Raw genomic sequence first — 14667 nt, 5'->3', positions numbered from 1 at the left:
CGTGCGGAGGGGGCACGGCTGGGGAGCCGCTGGGGCGCGAGTGGGCGCAGAGCTGCGACGCAGGGGGGAGAGCCAGGGATAAAATGAGGGATAAAAGAGGGGCACAAGCGGGAGCACAGCTGGGGGGGCACGTGGGGGGCGCAGCCGGGAACACAGTGGGGACACGAGTAGGGACACGAGTGGGGACTTGTGGGTGTGCAGTGGGGGACACGAGTGGGCACTCGTGGGGGAGCAGGGAGGGACACGAGTGGGGACTCATGGGGGTGCAGCTGGGGGCACGAGTGGGGACTCGTGGGGGCACAATTAGAGACACGAGCGGGACTCGCAGGGGCGCAGCGGGGGACATGAGTGGGCACTCGTGGGGGTGCAATGGGGGACATGAGTGGGGACTCATGGGGGTGCAGCTGGGGACACGAGTGGGGACTCGCGGGGGCACAATTAGAGACACGAGTGGGCACTCGTGGGGGAGCAGGGAGGGACACGAGTGGGACTCGCGGGGGCACAATTAGAGACACGAGTGGGACTCGCGGGGCGCAGCGGGGAAGCCGCGGACCGAGCGGGCTGCAGCCGGGCCCGGCTGGGAAGGCAGCGGGGCCGGGGCCGGGGCCGGGCTGCTGCCGGGGCGCCCGGGGGGGCGGCGGCGGTGGCGGCGGCGGTGGCTCCGCCCCGGGCGGCGGCGCGGGGCCGCAGTGGCTGGCGGCGCGTCCGCGCCCATTTCCGCCGGCGCGGAGCCCGGCCCCTCGGCCCGGCCCGGCGCGGCGCTCTGCGCGCTGCGGCTCCGCCACCTCCAGCTCCACCATGCCGGGCGAGGCGGCCGCCGTGCTGGCCCTGGGTAGGTGCCGCGGGGCCGGGCCGGGCCGGGCTCGCTCCCAACTTGCTTTTTTCCCTTTCCCCGCCGAGAACGCGCGCGGGGCGGCTGGCGGGGCAGCGTCGCTCTGGGCAGAGCCGGCTCCTAAGTGCCCTTTCTCGGGGGGGGACGCTGATCCCGTCGCGGCGCGGCGCGGTGCCGGCGCTGCGGGAAGCCCCGCGGTACCCGCCGGCGCTGCGCTGCACCAGCCGCCCGGGAACAGCCCGGCCCCGACGGGGCGTCCCGCAGCCGCGGGCGCTTCCAGCCGCCTCGCAGCGCGGCGCTGCCCGGCCGCGGCCGAGCTCCGGTCCCGGCCCGGCGGGGCCCCCGGAGCAGGGGTCGCGCCCGGCCCCGCCGCGGCCCGGGGGGCTCCGCGCTGCGGCCCGGGGGCTCCGCGGTGGCTGCCGCGGCTCGGGGAGGGCGCGGGCACCGTCGCCTCCTTGCTCAACAGCGCTGGTGGCGTCCGGCGAAACGTAGAACCTGAAACGGCAGCGCTGAAACGCTGGTAGATGTGTTTGTGCTGCAGCAGCGGGCTCTCTGCCGCGGGGCCCGGACGGGGTGCCCCCGCCGTGCGCCGCCTGCGCTCTGGCCGCGTTAGGAATCCGCCGCCCCTTGCTGCTCCGGCCCTGCAGGCACTTGGCTTCGGTCCCTTCCCCGGTCATTTGCTTAACCGCCCCTCGCTTGTGGGAATGCCCTTTCGCGACGGCCTGCTGAGTAGGGCTGCTGGTAGAATGAGCCCTTTGGTCTCTTAATTTCTTCTGGGATAGACTTAATTAGCGCGAGGATATTGCCTGATTTGCAGTTAAAAGGAGGGGATGTTAATGTGCCGCCTTACGCGGAGGTGGGGGAGATGCTGAGGAACTGGAATTGCACTGCTTGTCGCCAGACCCCGGAACGGCACCTGGGGCTGGATCCAGCTCAGATCGGGCGGGAGGCGGGTTTGGAGCCGCACGTGTTACTCGGCCTTGGGAAAGGGGCAGAAGGGAGCCAGCCGCGAAGGCTTCGGTACCGCCGCAGCTCCGGTGCGCGGCCGCAGGTGGCTGGTGCTGGCAGCGCTGCCGAGCCCTCGGGAAGGGCTGAGCTCAGGCGCGGCCGGGCCGGGCAGGGATGAGAGGTCCGGCCTGGGCTTCGTACGGCCCTAGCGCTTTGGTGATGGCACTGACAGCAAATGAGCCTTTGCCTGGCGGTTTGTGCGGGGCCGGCGGTGGGTGGTGCAGGGCTGGCTTAAACAGCAGTGTTTCCCGGACCTTATTTTGCTTTCGCTGCTGCTCCTAAGAAGGCGGATTGTGAGTTTTCGGCTCGTTGTGCCCAGAGGCCCTGCCTGGGGAGGGGAGGGGAGGGGAGGGGAGGGCCGTGCCTGTGTGCACAGACGCGCGCGCTCAGCCCCGAGGACTCGGGATTCGTTACCGCTTTCCTCTTAAGCCTTGGCGACTCTGTGGTCAAGCCTGGGCCAGGGGAATGTAATGCAAACCGAACAGTGGCTTCCATAAGTGAGGCTCTTCAGAGCACTTGGGTTCAGGAAAGCAACTTGTCTTGGCCCCGTTCCACCCTCTGCCTCCTGTGCCGCCTGTTTGTGCTCCCGGGCGCTGCCGCCTCCAGCGGCCTCGAGGCCGCGTTTCGCTGAAGTCCCTGCGACGTCCCAGACGCGGCATCCCGAGAGGAGCGCTTTTATAAGCCTTACCGAAACAGCAGATTGGAGTATCGGCTTAAAATAACAGGGGAAGCTGCCGCCTCCTCCCACTCGCCCCTCTCCCGTGCTATATATATGCACCTGGAGGCTGGACGGGGCTGATCTCCGGGGCCGAGGGGAAAACACGAGCCAGGCTGATGGGGAGGGAGAGCTGCGGCAGGAGACGCGCCCCCGCGATCGGCGGGAGCCCCTCAAGGAGAGCGTCGCTGTCGGGGAGCCGGGTTGTCCCGTGGCCGTGGCTCGTGCGGGATGTGCAGTCGGGGGGCCGGGGGGGCGAGGGGGGCTCCCACCACGCCGGGGCCCTTGGCTGCTCTGGCGCTGCAGCCGCTGGAGGTGGGGCAGAAGCAGAGGTTGGCCGAGGCTTCCCCGGCGTGCTGGAGACAAAGCGGAGCTGCAACGCGCGTGTTTGTCCGCTTGCGAGTCAGGAGGGTCTTGAGCACTGGATATCTCACACCGGGAGCCTGGATTTAGGAGGTCTCGGGCTTGACTACGTCTGGTTTTGGGAGCTCTTTCCCAAGTGGAGGGTTCCTGGCAGGTAACGATGGGGCTTTCGCACGCGAGCGGGTAGCGACAGGGGGGCCAGCGTGGCTGGGAGCGCGGTTTAAAATGAATTGGAAAAGCTGGTGCAGGATTTGGTTTGGTTTTGGAGAGACAAACAGAGAGTGGGGCTGAGAAGGGACCGCCAGAATGAAGCGAGGGCTCTCCCAGCATCACCCCCGAGCAGCCGTAGCCCACGGTGCTGTCTGAGAAACGCAGCCGTGTTTGCGTGGGGGAATCTCCGGTTAGGGGGTGTAAATAGCTGCGCGAGTGCCCTGCGCTTCGGTACGGCGCTCGGCTCCGCGGGACACGTCGGGACACCCCGTCTCCCAGGGCGTCTTGAACAAAATACGGGGAGTCTCGAAGCGCGCAGTCCGGGAGGAATCGCTATGGGGGAGAAGAGCGTTTGCTGGGCGGGCGCAGCCCTGAGCCGGTGTCGTAACCGTGCGGTCGTTGCCAGCCGGGGAGCTCGAGGTGACGCAGAGGTAGGTGGGGTAGCAGCAGGACGAGGTGATCTCGCGGCGCGAGCTGGGCTGCTTGCTTAGCCGGCCTCGCTCAAACAAACGGCTTCAGCGCGGCGGAGCGGCACCTCGTACCTGCCGGCCATCGCCGCGGAGGCGAGAGCGCGGCTGGGAAGAAGTGGCGTCCGGCTCCTCTCCGTCCCCGTCGTGACGGTCGGGACGTTTCCAGGCGGGAGCCGCAGCAAGAGGCGGCTGCGGGCAGCCCGGGCCGGGCGAAGGGCAGAGCGGAGGAGACGGTCCGGCTGCCCCGACCGGGGGCTGAGCCCTTCCCGAGCGGACGCACGCGGTTGCTCTGCCTCGTGTCTCAACGCGGGTATTGGCCGAACGGGGAGAGCGATCGGAAGGAGCGCGGCGCCGGGGAAGGCATCCTCCGCCGCTTGGGCTGCCGGCGGCTACGAGCTGGGGCGTGCGTGGGCATCGCTGCCGGCTCCCGAGGCAGCGAAACAAAACCACGGCTGGGAGGAGGCAGGTTAGTCCCAGAGTAACTTTCCCTAGGGAGAAAACGCAGGGAGCAGCTGTGCAGCGCCACGGCGAGGAGCCAAAAACCGGGACAATTCCCATGATTTTCCCTCGGTGCGATAACTGTGCAAACAAACCTGCCAGGCTGTTGTGCTGCTCCCTCGCGTGTTGCCGTCGGTTCAAGGCCGTCGGCGAGATTTGATTCAGCGGGCGCAAGCAAGTGGGTCACAGGCGCGCTGCGGGCAGGGCTGGAGCAGGCGGGGGCGGCTGCCGGGCGGAGCGTGCTGCTGCCTCGTGCTCTTCCCCCGGCAGGTCTGTGCCGGGGCCCGGCGCCTTCTCTCCCCTCTGAAGTTCCTCCTGTAGATCAGGCGGCGGAGACGGAGACCCAGACGTAAGCCAGAAGTCATGACTTCAGCTCCTGGACCGCGGCCCAGGCTTGCTCCCTGCGGGAAAGCTGCCTCCGTCGGGGGATGCGTGGCGTACGAGAGGAGCCGCGCGTTGGAGCGCTGCGGAAACCCGACCCCTCGGCCGGGGTCTCCGTGTGCCTTCCGGGGACCACCGGCGTGTGCTGGGAGCTCAGCTGCCCGCCGTGCAGACCCCCCGCCTCGCCTGCAGCCCGCGGAGCTGCAGCTCGTGGGTGTCCGGAGAACGGTGGCACCACGGGAGACTTTTGCCCACCCGGTCCAAGAGCCGGACGCTGCGGCAGGTGCCTTGCTGGCAGCTAGGTCGCTCGATGCCCTCTGCTTCGGTCCGTGTTTGCATCACTCTTCCTCTTGCCCAGGTGTCCGCTAGCGAGGTGCTGCTTTCAGTGCTCTGAGAGACCCCTCAAAAGCCCTGTTTTAGCGTGACCCCTGTTCTTTAAGCCCAGCCTCGTCGCGTGCCCGGAGGGCTGATGCGCGTTTTGGGTGCTCGTGGGACGTGGGGGCGGGGGGGCGCGAGTCTGCGGCTGCCCGGGAGGAGGGAGGCGGTGGTGTGGGACCTGCCGCCGTGGCACGTGTGCACTGCTGTAACGCGCCCGAATCCAACGGGGGTTTGGATGCTTCAGTCTGCAGAAAAGCACATGCTGGGTTAAAGCAGCCGATACGGGAATCTCGAGCGTCGGAATCTGGGTCCGGTCGCGATGTGTCGGTGGTCAGGAAGAGCGGGCTGTGGACTGTGCATTTCCCTCCGTCTGATGCACGAGGGATTATTTATTTATTATAAGTAATCTTTGTGCTATTTGTCAGAGGCCAGACACGGGCAGGGCCGAGCTCTGCTGAGCTTTGCCCGGGACACGTCTGTGCTGGTGCAGTGGGAAGGGGGTAACGTCCCCCGCCAGCGCCGCGCGAGGGAGCCGCATCGGTGTGGTGCTGGGAGGGGGCTCCGCGTCCACAGCGTCCACGTGCGCGTGCGAGTCCTCCGCGGCCTCGAGCCGTGCGGGAGAAGCCGGGTGTCTGAGGAAGGTGAGGTGCGAAGAGCACGAAGGCGATGCTCTGAACAGGGCAGGTACCGCCTCCCACCTAACGCGGGGTGTTGCCTTGCAGGGGCTTCTCAGGGCTTCCAGCACTTCGTGGAGATGAACGTTGCCGGGGACCTTGAAAACACTATTTTAGGGTCTGGTTTATTCTGCCCCGTGAACGGGTGGAAGCCCTTTTTTGTCTATTTATGCAGACCCCAGACATGCACTCCACTGTGTTACTGTAAAGCATGTCAACTTGGATGTTTTACGTGCAAATTAGAGATTGTTTTTAGTCTCCATTTCGGTTTTAAAATGTCCTATTAAACATCCTAGGTTTTCCTTTTAAGAAGAACCGGAGAGCATTCAATTTAGGTCCTTCCCTGGCTTGTTCAAGCCAGCTGCCTGCCGGTGTGTGATGCTCCTCTGACTCGTCTCTCTCCCGCTTTCTCCTAGGTGTGCTCGTCGCCGTGTGCCATGCCCTGGAGAACACCACGGCAGCCTTGAGCGGTGAGTTTGGCCACCCCAACTCGCCCGCGGTCGGCCCGGCACGCGTCTCCCCCCCGCGCTGCGGCGCGCACGGCTCGGGCTGTCCCCGCTCGCACGCCGTCGGCCTGGGGGTTTTGCCTGCCGGGTCGCTGTTCTCCTGCCTTCCTCCGCCCCGAGCGCTGGGCTGGTGGAGGAGCCGCAGGAGAAACTGGCGGTAGTTTATCTGGGGGGAGCGGGAGCGGGGCTGCTCGGCACGGTGCCGCCTCGGGCTTGCGAGGTGGGATGGAGCCTTTGGGCATCGTGGCCTGGGCAGCTGCGGTAAGGTTCCTCCTCCTCCTCCTCCTCCCGCGCTCTGCGTGGACCTCGCAGCGTGCGTCTGGGGCTGCTTTTCCCGCTGGGGACTAGTCCGGCTTCCCCAAGATCTCGGGAGCTGTGAGCCTTGCGGATAAGCGATGGCCGGAGAGCGAAGCAGGTTTGGAAGAGGCTCTCACCGTGCTCGGATGAGCCTGGTACCACCGGAGCCTTTCCCACCGGTGCCGAGCGGCAGGGGAGGGAGTTTCACAGCGTTGGCGGCCGCACAGGGTTGGTGCAATAGTTACAGCCTTGCTAGGAGAGAGCAGCCTGCGCGTCCGACACCACCCGGCATCGGTCCCGGGCCCCGGATGCCCTGGCCGCGGTGGGGGCCGGCAGGGAGGGAGCAGGGCTCGCATGGGGGGCTGCGAAGCTCTTGGGGACGCGGCGGCGGGGCAGAGCCATGGTGGCCTTGGGAGGCAAAGCGGCCTCGCGCCGTGCCTGGGTTTGATCAGGAGACCCGCGGAGGAGCCGGGCGCTCCTCGGCCCCGCGCCAGGCAGCTGGCGTTGGATCAGAGCATCCGATGCCCGGATTTGACGGATGGCTCCGTGGGGCCACCGAAAGCCGCGGCGTGACGCGGCTCTGGCTTTCTGGGCACGCTTGGAGGTTTCCCCGCTTTCGGTTGACAAGGCGGCTTTGTCTGCCGCCTCCGTCCGGCGCGGGGCCGGCAGTGTCCCGGGCTCCGGCGGTCCCTGCCGCGGTCGGGGCGCTCGTAGGAGGTCGCTCCACGGGCGATCGCGGCTCTGCCCCGGTTTGCAGCGCGGCGTCCTCGCACGTGGGGGGCCGACGCGCGGCCGGGGGCTTAAAAGAGCTGCTGGGCTCCACACGGGGCAGAGCGGCCGCGGGGCGCTTGCAGCTTTCTGGCAGCGGCTGAATTGCTGCCGCTCTGGAAGCCGCTCGGGAAAGCGGCCGCGGACGGTGACGGTCCCACGGCGGGTCGCGGGGGCCGGTGGTCCCGGGAGCCCACCCAGGCCGACAGCTCCGGACGGCGCTTGGCCGTTCCTCCCGCTGCCGCGGCCGAGCGAAGGGCCCTGGGTGACGGCCGAGGCCGCCCCGGGGCTCCGCGTGCCCCGCCGAGGCACCAGGCTGGAAACCCCATGGCATCTCGGAGCAGCCGGACCGCCTGAACGAAGCCCCGTCTCGACGGTGCCGCTGCCCTTGCAGGATGGCGCCCTGCCTCCCCTCGCCTCGCCCGAGCCCCGGAAGCGCCGGGCAGGCGTGGAGTTAATTACCCGCCTGCCATAAATCCCCGCCGGCAGGAACTTGAGGCGGCTTTGAAACGACAGCGATCGGATGTGCTGTGTGCGCGGGCTGATCCCAAAGCAGGATATTTGCTTTCCGTGTCTGCCGGGGAGGATAATTCAAACCAGCGCGGGCCGTAATGCGAAACAGCACGGGGAGCGGGGAGCGGGGCGCGCGTGCCCCGGCCGGCGAGGATTTTAAGCGCTTTAGCGAATTACTCTGGTGCCGGGAGGGTTTATTCCCCGAGCCGTCCCCGTCACCCCGCTCCGGCGCGCGGATGGCTCGGAAATGCATCCCGCTCCTCTCGCTGCCCGCTGCAGGTCCGCCGGTGGCCGCGGCCGTGCGATCCCACTTCAACGACTGCCCCGACTCCCACAGCCAGTTCTGCTTCCACGGGACCTGCCGGTTCCTGGTCCAGGAGGACAAGCCGGCATGCATGTGAGTGGGTCTCGTGCCCCCGTCCGGGGCGTCCCGCCGGCGAGCGCGGCCTCTTCGGGGGGCTTGTGTCTCCCCTGGGTTGTCCAGCAGGACTTTCCAAAAAAAGAGGCACCGAGTCCCGCTGCTGGTGGCCTTTGGGCTCGCGCCTTGGTCACCTCTCTCGTCCCGTCCCCTCGCAGATGCCACTCGGGGTACGTGGGGACGCGCTGCGAGCACGCCGACCTCCTCGCCGTGGTCGCCGCCAACCAGAAGAAGCAGACGATCACGGCCTTGGCGGTGGTGTCGGTGGTGGCCTCGGCGGTGCTCATTGCGGTGTGTGTGTTAATACAGTAAGTACGTGCGGCCGCCGTCGGTCGCGGCTCCCCGGGCCGCTCCCCGAAATCCGAGCGGCTCCCCGGGAGGTCTAGGCGCCGCCTTGGCAGGGCTGAGAGGCCGCGGGGACCCGGCGAGAGCTGCCGTCCCGGCGGTGGGACCTGCTCGAGGAGACGCCTCCGGCCGTGGCAGAGCCCTGTTGGGGTTGCAGCGGGACGGGTGGGGCGTGCGTCCCCTCGAGACACCGGTCCCGAGCCCTGGCGGTTGGTTATCCGCCGAGATAAGCGATCGCCTTCCCAAGGGAGGCTCTTTCCTTGGGGAAAAGCCTGCTCGCCTTGGAGGGGGCCGGTTCCCACCCCCTTCCCGGGCGCGGGCTTGGCGCGGAGGCGTCCGCGGGGCTGGGCCCGTTGCGGCGGGGCCGCCCGAGCCGGTGCCAGCGCTTGCCTTGCAGCTGCTGTCGGGCAGGAAGGCGGTGTGAGCGGTGCCGCGCCGCGGCCGGCCGCCACGAGAAGCCCGGCGGGCTGCTGAAGGGCGGCGCGTCCTGCTGCCGCTCCGAGACAGGTAGGAGCAGCGGGGCGGCCGCGCGTGCGGGGACCGGGGCTGCATCCCACGTCCCCCGGCGTGACCGTGCCCCGCCGTGCTCCCGCAGTGGTCTGAGGGCCGGCCGCGTCCGCCGGCCGCCGCGCAGGGACCGGCCGCAGCGCCACGGAGGAGGCCGGAGACGGACACCGCCGCATCCCTCCTTTCTCCTCCTTCCTCCCCGCGGGAGCCGCTGGCCGTGCACGTGGCTCGGCTCCACCTTCACACCGCCGCCACGGCGCGTCGAGGCCGCAGCGAGGTGCCAAGCGGGACCCGGCGGTGGTGACAGCAGCGGGACGGCTGCGGGGCTGTCGCAGAGCTCGAGCGTGGGCATCGCTCGCCCCTCGCGCCGTCCGGCCCGGGCGCTGCGCCGGGGTGGCTTGGCGTCCGCCCCGGCCGGGTCAGCGGCCACGTCGCTGCTTCGGTTTCTCTCCCACTGCCGAGAGCGAGGAGTTGGACTGCCCGGGCGGTTGCTGCCGCCTTCTCTGCCGTCCGCCCCGTCTCCTCGCCCCGCCTGCCCGCCCAGCCCCCAGGAGAAGCGGCATCGCCTCTGCCACGACGCCCCGGCGGTGCTGAGCCCCGGCGGTGCTGGACGCGGGGAGCGGGCTGCTCCCGCGTGTCGGGGTCCCTCCGCCGCCCCCCGGCCGAGCCGCTTCGCTGAGCCCGCACTGCCCCGGCGTCTCCCGGGAAGCGACTTGGGTTTCCCTCGCCTGCTCGGAGGGCTTGCTGCTGGGGTTCTGCTGCCTTCATTTCTCTTGGTTTTTTCCTTTTTTTTTTTTCCTTTTTTTTCCCTTTTTTTTCTTTTTTTGAACCAAACCAGCAGGAAGCGAGCCGAGGCGGCAGCGCGGGGCCCAGGCGGAACCGGGGCGTCGCGTGGACCACGCCGGCTCTGCGGACAGAGACGAACTTTTATTGATAACGAAATGAACCCTTAATCCTAGGCAACCCCGCAAGCCGGTGCTCTAACCCCCCGACTCGTTAATCCTTTTCCTAGTCTTTATCATAACCAACCCGAGGCTTTTGTTTGTTTTTGTTTTTTTTTTTTTAGTCATGGTTACTCTAATGTCTTCTGTATATGTTGCACTGAAAGTTAATATTTAATGTTTTAATTTATTTTGTGTGGTTAAATTAATTTTGATTTCTGTAATATGTTATTGTGATTTGGCTGTTCTTTTCCCCTAATACCTGAATTCTAGTTATTTAAGTGATATAAAGGACACTTTTTCAGAAGGCTTCGGGTTCGTGTTTTGCTTCGGGGAACCAGGACCAGGGTCCCCGGCCTCGCTGTGCGCAGGGCCCAGGAGCGCCGGCGGCAGCCCCGGCTGAGGGCGAAGGAGCAGGGCTGCAGCCAGCGCCAGCCCGGGGGGCCAATGGCGTTGCCCCAAGATTAAACACGATGGGCATCGAGCAGGGAGTGAAGGCTTCCCTCCCTCCTCCTCCTCGGGGCGCAGCAGCACGGGCTGGGGAGGGCAGAGGGGCTGCAGTCGGGAGAGGCCAAACCTCAGCGGGGAAAGGGCACTGCGGGGCTGGCGGCTCACGGCCCTGCTGCTGGCACAGCTGCATTGCCCAGGCACCCAGCTGCAGCGCCCGGGCACAGCTGCATCACCCGTGTGCACAGCTGGATCACCCGCACACACAGCTGCATTGCCCAGGCACCCAGCTGCAGCACCCGCAAGCACAGCTGTGTGGTCCAGGCACCCAGCTGCATCCCAGGCACAGCTGGATCACCCATCGGCACAGCTGGATCGCCCCGGTACCCAGCTGCATCCCGGGCCCAGCTGCATCCCGGGCCCAGCAGCCAGCTTGGACCCAAGGGCGCCGGGCACCGCGGCCTTTCCCAGGCCCCTGTGGCTCGGTGTCACCACCGTGGGGGCTGGAGCGGGTCCCCATGTCCCCCTGCCCGCACCTCTGCTCTGCCCCCCCGGAGAGGCTGGCTGTGGCGTGCAGCCCCCCCGGCCCCTGCTACCGCCCCGCGCTGCCCTGCTGCTGCAGCGGGCTCCGGGCCGCCGGGGTTTTTCCTCCTTAAAATAAGAAAACTGTTTTAAAGGGACGAGTAAAAATAGACGAGGAAATTCCTGGGGGCCGGCACGCGGTCTGGGGCGGCCCTGCAATAGCGGCGGCGCGGGTGGGCGGCGGGGGCCGGGGGCTGCAGCGCCTGGCACAGCCGGAGCCGGGCCGGGGCTGGGGCCGTCCCCGCGCGGGAGGCCTTCGCGCCCGCCCGCATTCCCCGCGCGCCTCCCCGCTGCCGTCACTGCCGCCACCCTGGCCGGGTCCCCGCGCCGCCTGCCCGCAGCTGCCCACCCGCCCGCGGTGCTGCATGGGCGCTTGCTGGAGCCGGGCCACCGCCGCGGGCACCGCCGCTCTGCCCCGGCATGGCCGCGGGGTGGCCAGAGGAGCTGCAGGACCATCACGGCAGGGACCCTGTGGCATGAGCAGCGGGGTTGGGCGCTGCGGCGGGGGCATCGCATCACGGTGGGGACATCGCATTGCAGCATGGGCATCGCATCGCGGCACGGGTGTTGCATCGCAGCACGGGCACTGCATCGTGGCACGGGTGTTGCTTCACGGCACGGATGTTGCATCGCGGCACGGGCACTGCATTGTGGCACGGGTGTTGCATCGTGGCACGGGTGTTGCATCATGGCACGGATGTTGCATCGTGGCATGGGCACTGCATTGCAGCACGACCGCGTCATTGCGGGCATCACATCCTGCACAGGCATTGCATGGTGGCACGGGCATTGCAGGGCATGTGGGCGTTGCGTTGCAGCGTGGGCATCGCATTGCACGTGGGCATCACATCATGGCGTGGGCATTGCATTGCACGTGGGCATCGCACTGCACGTGGGCATTGCATCGCAGCGTGGCAGCGCCCGGGTCGCCCTGCGACGCACAGCTCCAGGCCACACAAAGGCGGGGGACGGTGAGGGGCAGCGCCTGCCCCATTCGCAGCCCCCTCCCCGCCGGCGCCGCTGCAGCACGGCGGGCCCCGGGAGCGGGGCAGCGCCGGGCGGGGGGCAGCGGGTCCCCCGGCACCGCTGTGTCCCCAGGGACGCGGCCTCGCCGTGTTTTTCGGGGGAAGCAGCACAAACAAGCGGGCGGCGCGTGGCGAGGCCGCACGTCGGCCCAGCAGCGACCGCAGCGCCCGGCGCCGCTGACGCGCTGCTATTTGCAGGCGCTCGGGGTTGGCCGGGTCCCGCGGGAGCTGCGGGCGGCGGGGCGGCACGTGCCGCTGCGCTGCTGCCTGGTGCTCGGGGCCGAGGTGCCGGGGGGGCTGGGGGCGGCCGCGGGGGCTCCTGCCTGTGCCTGGTCCCCGGGCGACAACTCGGCCTGGGGGCTGGTGCAGGATACCCCGGCTGGGCCGGGGGCAGGGTGAGCTCCCGCAGGATCCAGGATGCAAAATCCCAGCGGATCTGGGATGCAGCGTCCCGGCCACCGGGGCACAGGATCCCGGCCGAAGCGGGGTGCAAGAGCCTGGCCAGGCCGGGGTGCGACGTCCCGGCTGTCAGGGTGCAAGATCCTGGCGGATCCGGGTGCAAGATCCCAGCGGATCTGGGTGCGAGATGCCGGCGGATGCAAGGAGCACGATCCCGGTGGGTCTGGAGTGCAGGATCCCGGTGGATCCGGGGTGCGTGAACCCGACAGATGCAGGGAGCATCCGGCCGCACGCAGCAGGCACCGAGGGGGCTGTGAATTCCCACCGCCCCACCGCTCTGCTCCCGCGGGCCCCGGGCGCGGGCGGTGCACGGCGCTGCACGTCCGGCCGTGCTGCCCATCCCCGGCGGTGCCCGGCGCTGCCCATCCCGGGCGGTGCTGCAGCCCCCGGGCGGTGCACGGCGCTGTCCCCCGCGGGCGGGGCGCTGCGGGCGGGGCCGGGGGCGGTGCTGACCCGGGAAGCGGATGGGCCGGGCCGGGCATGGCGGAGGCGGCGCAGGGCCGGGTGCAGGCGGCCGTGGAGAGCATGGTGCAGGCGCTGGAGCGAGACAGCATCCGCGGCATGCAGGTACGAGCTCCGAGCGGCCCCGGCACGCTGCGGATCGGGGCACGCCTGCCTCGCCCCGCGGCAGCCTGCGCGGCCCCGGGGCAAGCGCCGTGCAAGCTCCGTGCACGCCCCGTGCAAGCTCTGGGCACCCCTGTGCAAGCCTTGTGCACGCCCCGTGCAAGCTCTGGGCACGCCCTGCGCGGCCCCTGTGCAAGCTGTGTGCAAGCTGTGTGCAAGCTCCGTGCACGCCCTCTGCAAGCTCCCTGCACCCCCGTGCAAGCCTTGTGCACAGGCTGTGCAAGCTCCGTGCAAGCTCCGTGCAAGCTCTGTGCACACCCTGCGCGGCCCCTGTGCAAGCCCCGTGCAAGCTCCGTGCAAGCTCCGTGCACCCCCGTGCAAGCCTTGTGCACACCGTGTGCAAGCTGTGTGCAAGCTCCGTGCACACCGTGTGCAAGCACCGTGCCCGCTCCCTGCACCCCCGTGCCCGCCCCGCTGCCCGCCCCATGCCCCGCTGCGCACGCAGGCAGGCGATGCTCGGCGGGGGGCCCGGCGGCTCCTTGCGCGCCCCTCGCCCGGGTGGCACAGTGCAGGGTGCAGGCTGCAGGCGCCGGGTGCTCAGGGCCGGGGCGCCGTGTCCGCAGGGCGCCATGTTCCGGTGCAGCGCGCGGTGCTGCGAGAGCAGCGCGGCCTCCATGCAGCAGGTGCAGCAGTGCATCGAGCGGTGCCACGCGCCCCTGGCGCAGGCGCAGGCCCTCGTCACCGGCGAGCTGGAGCGCTTCCAGGTGAGGATGGCGGGGGGCGGCGGGGGCGGCGGGGGGCAGCGGGGGGCGGCCGCTCACGGGCCTTCCCCGCGCAGGAGCGCCTGAGCCGCTGCACGCTGCGCTGCGCCGACGAGGCCCGCGACGCGCTGGAGGCGGGCGGCCCCGAGGCGCGGGCCCGGGCGCAGCTCGACACCTGCGTGGCCGCCTGCGGCGACGAGCACCTGCGCCTGCTGCCCGCCACGGCCCGCAAGCTGAGGGAGGGCCTGGCCGCCCTGCAGCAGTAGCGGGGCGCCGGGCCGCCTTCATTAAAGGAGAGGTGCCGAGCTGGGTGCCGCGGCGGTGTGCGAGGCGGGGGCACGGGCGCCGCGGGCTGCTGGGGCGGGTGCGGCGGCCGCTGGCTCTGCATGCACGGGGCCACCCCCGCGCGTGTGCGAGGGGCAGGGGGTCCCTGGGCGTGTGCATGGTGGGGCAGCACCCCCGCGCGTGTGCAAGGTGCGGGGCCATCCCTGTGGGCGAATGCGCGTGGTGTGGGGCGTCCCCTGGGCGTGTGCAAGGCGCAGGGGGATCCCTGGGCGGGTGCAGGGTGGGGGTGATCCATGCACGTGTGCAGGGTGGGGGGTGGCCCCTGGGCATGCACAGGGTGCAGGGGGATCCCTGGGCGTGTGCACAGCATTGGGCGATCCCTGGGCGTGTGCGGGGTGCAGGGGGATCCCTGGGTGGGCGGGGATCCCTGGGCACGTGCACAGCATGGGGCGACCCCCGCGCGTGTGCAGGCTGCGGGCCGATCCCCGGGCGGGCGCGGGGCGCGGGCGGCGGCGCTGGTGCGCGCTGATGCGGGGCGGCGCGCGCGGCAGCGTGGGGAGCCCAGCGGCGCCGGGAGCACGTGGCGCCCTCCCCGGCCGTATTGACCCCAGTATCCGCGCAATTAGCGTCCCTAAACCGGTGCCGCCGTCGCCTCCGGGGACGGCCGGCTGCAAGAGCCCTCTGGGAGGCTACTGCTGCTCCCCTCCGCGGGCCTGCCCG

The 14667-nt window shown here is 69.4% G+C and overlaps 2 protein-coding genes across 2 annotated transcripts; both read left to right on the top strand.

Moving 5' to 3' along the window:
- Nucleotides 1-683: 683 nt before the first annotated feature.
- On the top strand, nt 684-10131 carry TGFA (transforming growth factor alpha). Its single transcript, XM_064497728.1, has 6 exons — nt 684-832; nt 5946-5999; nt 7893-8010; nt 8190-8339; nt 8774-8883; nt 8972-10131. The coding sequence occupies exons 1-6, from the start codon at nt 799-801 to the stop codon at nt 8977-8979; spliced, it is 474 nt and encodes a 157-aa protein (XP_064353798.1). The 5' UTR covers nt 684-798; the 3' UTR covers nt 8980-10131.
- Nucleotides 10132-12772: 2641 nt separating this feature from the next.
- On the top strand, nt 12773-13967 carry FAM136A (family with sequence similarity 136 member A). The gene is made up of 3 exons (XM_064497900.1): nt 12773-12904; nt 13525-13665; nt 13740-13967. The coding sequence occupies exons 1-3, from the start codon at nt 12818-12820 to the stop codon at nt 13926-13928; spliced, it is 417 nt and encodes a 138-aa protein (XP_064353970.1). The 5' UTR covers nt 12773-12817; the 3' UTR covers nt 13929-13967.
- The last annotated feature ends 700 nt before the right edge of the window (nt 13968-14667 follow it).

This window comes from Dromaius novaehollandiae, chromosome 26 (assembly GCF_036370855.1).
Source record: "Dromaius novaehollandiae isolate bDroNov1 chromosome 26, bDroNov1.hap1, whole genome shotgun sequence".
In the NCBI taxonomy this organism is placed as follows: Eukaryota; Metazoa; Chordata; class Aves; order Casuariiformes; family Dromaiidae; genus Dromaius; species Dromaius novaehollandiae.
This window is presented reverse-complemented; position numbering and strand designations above follow the sequence as displayed.

Bases quoted from the DNA above. Each gene is read 5' to 3' on its own strand.
- TGFA (XM_064497728.1), top strand. From the start codon at position 799: ATGCCGGGCGAGGCGGCCGCCGTGCTGGCCCTGG. The intron at 833-5,945 runs GTAGGTGCCGCG...GCTTTCTCCTAG, and splicing joins GGCCGCCGTGCTGGCCCTGG to GTGTGCTCGTCGCCGTGTGC. The intron at 8,340-8,773 runs GTAAGTACGTGC...CTTGCCTTGCAG, and splicing joins GCGGTGTGTGTGTTAATACA to CTGCTGTCGGGCAGGAAGGC.
- FAM136A (XM_064497900.1), top strand. From the start codon at position 12,818: ATGGCGGAGGCGGCGCAGGGCCGGGTGCAGGCGGCCGTGGAGAGCATG. The intron at 12,905-13,524 runs GTACGAGCTCCG...CCGTGTCCGCAG, and splicing joins ACAGCATCCGCGGCATGCAG to GGCGCCATGTTCCGGTGCAG. The intron at 13,666-13,739 runs GTGAGGATGGCG...TTCCCCGCGCAG, and splicing joins GCGAGCTGGAGCGCTTCCAG to GAGCGCCTGAGCCGCTGCAC.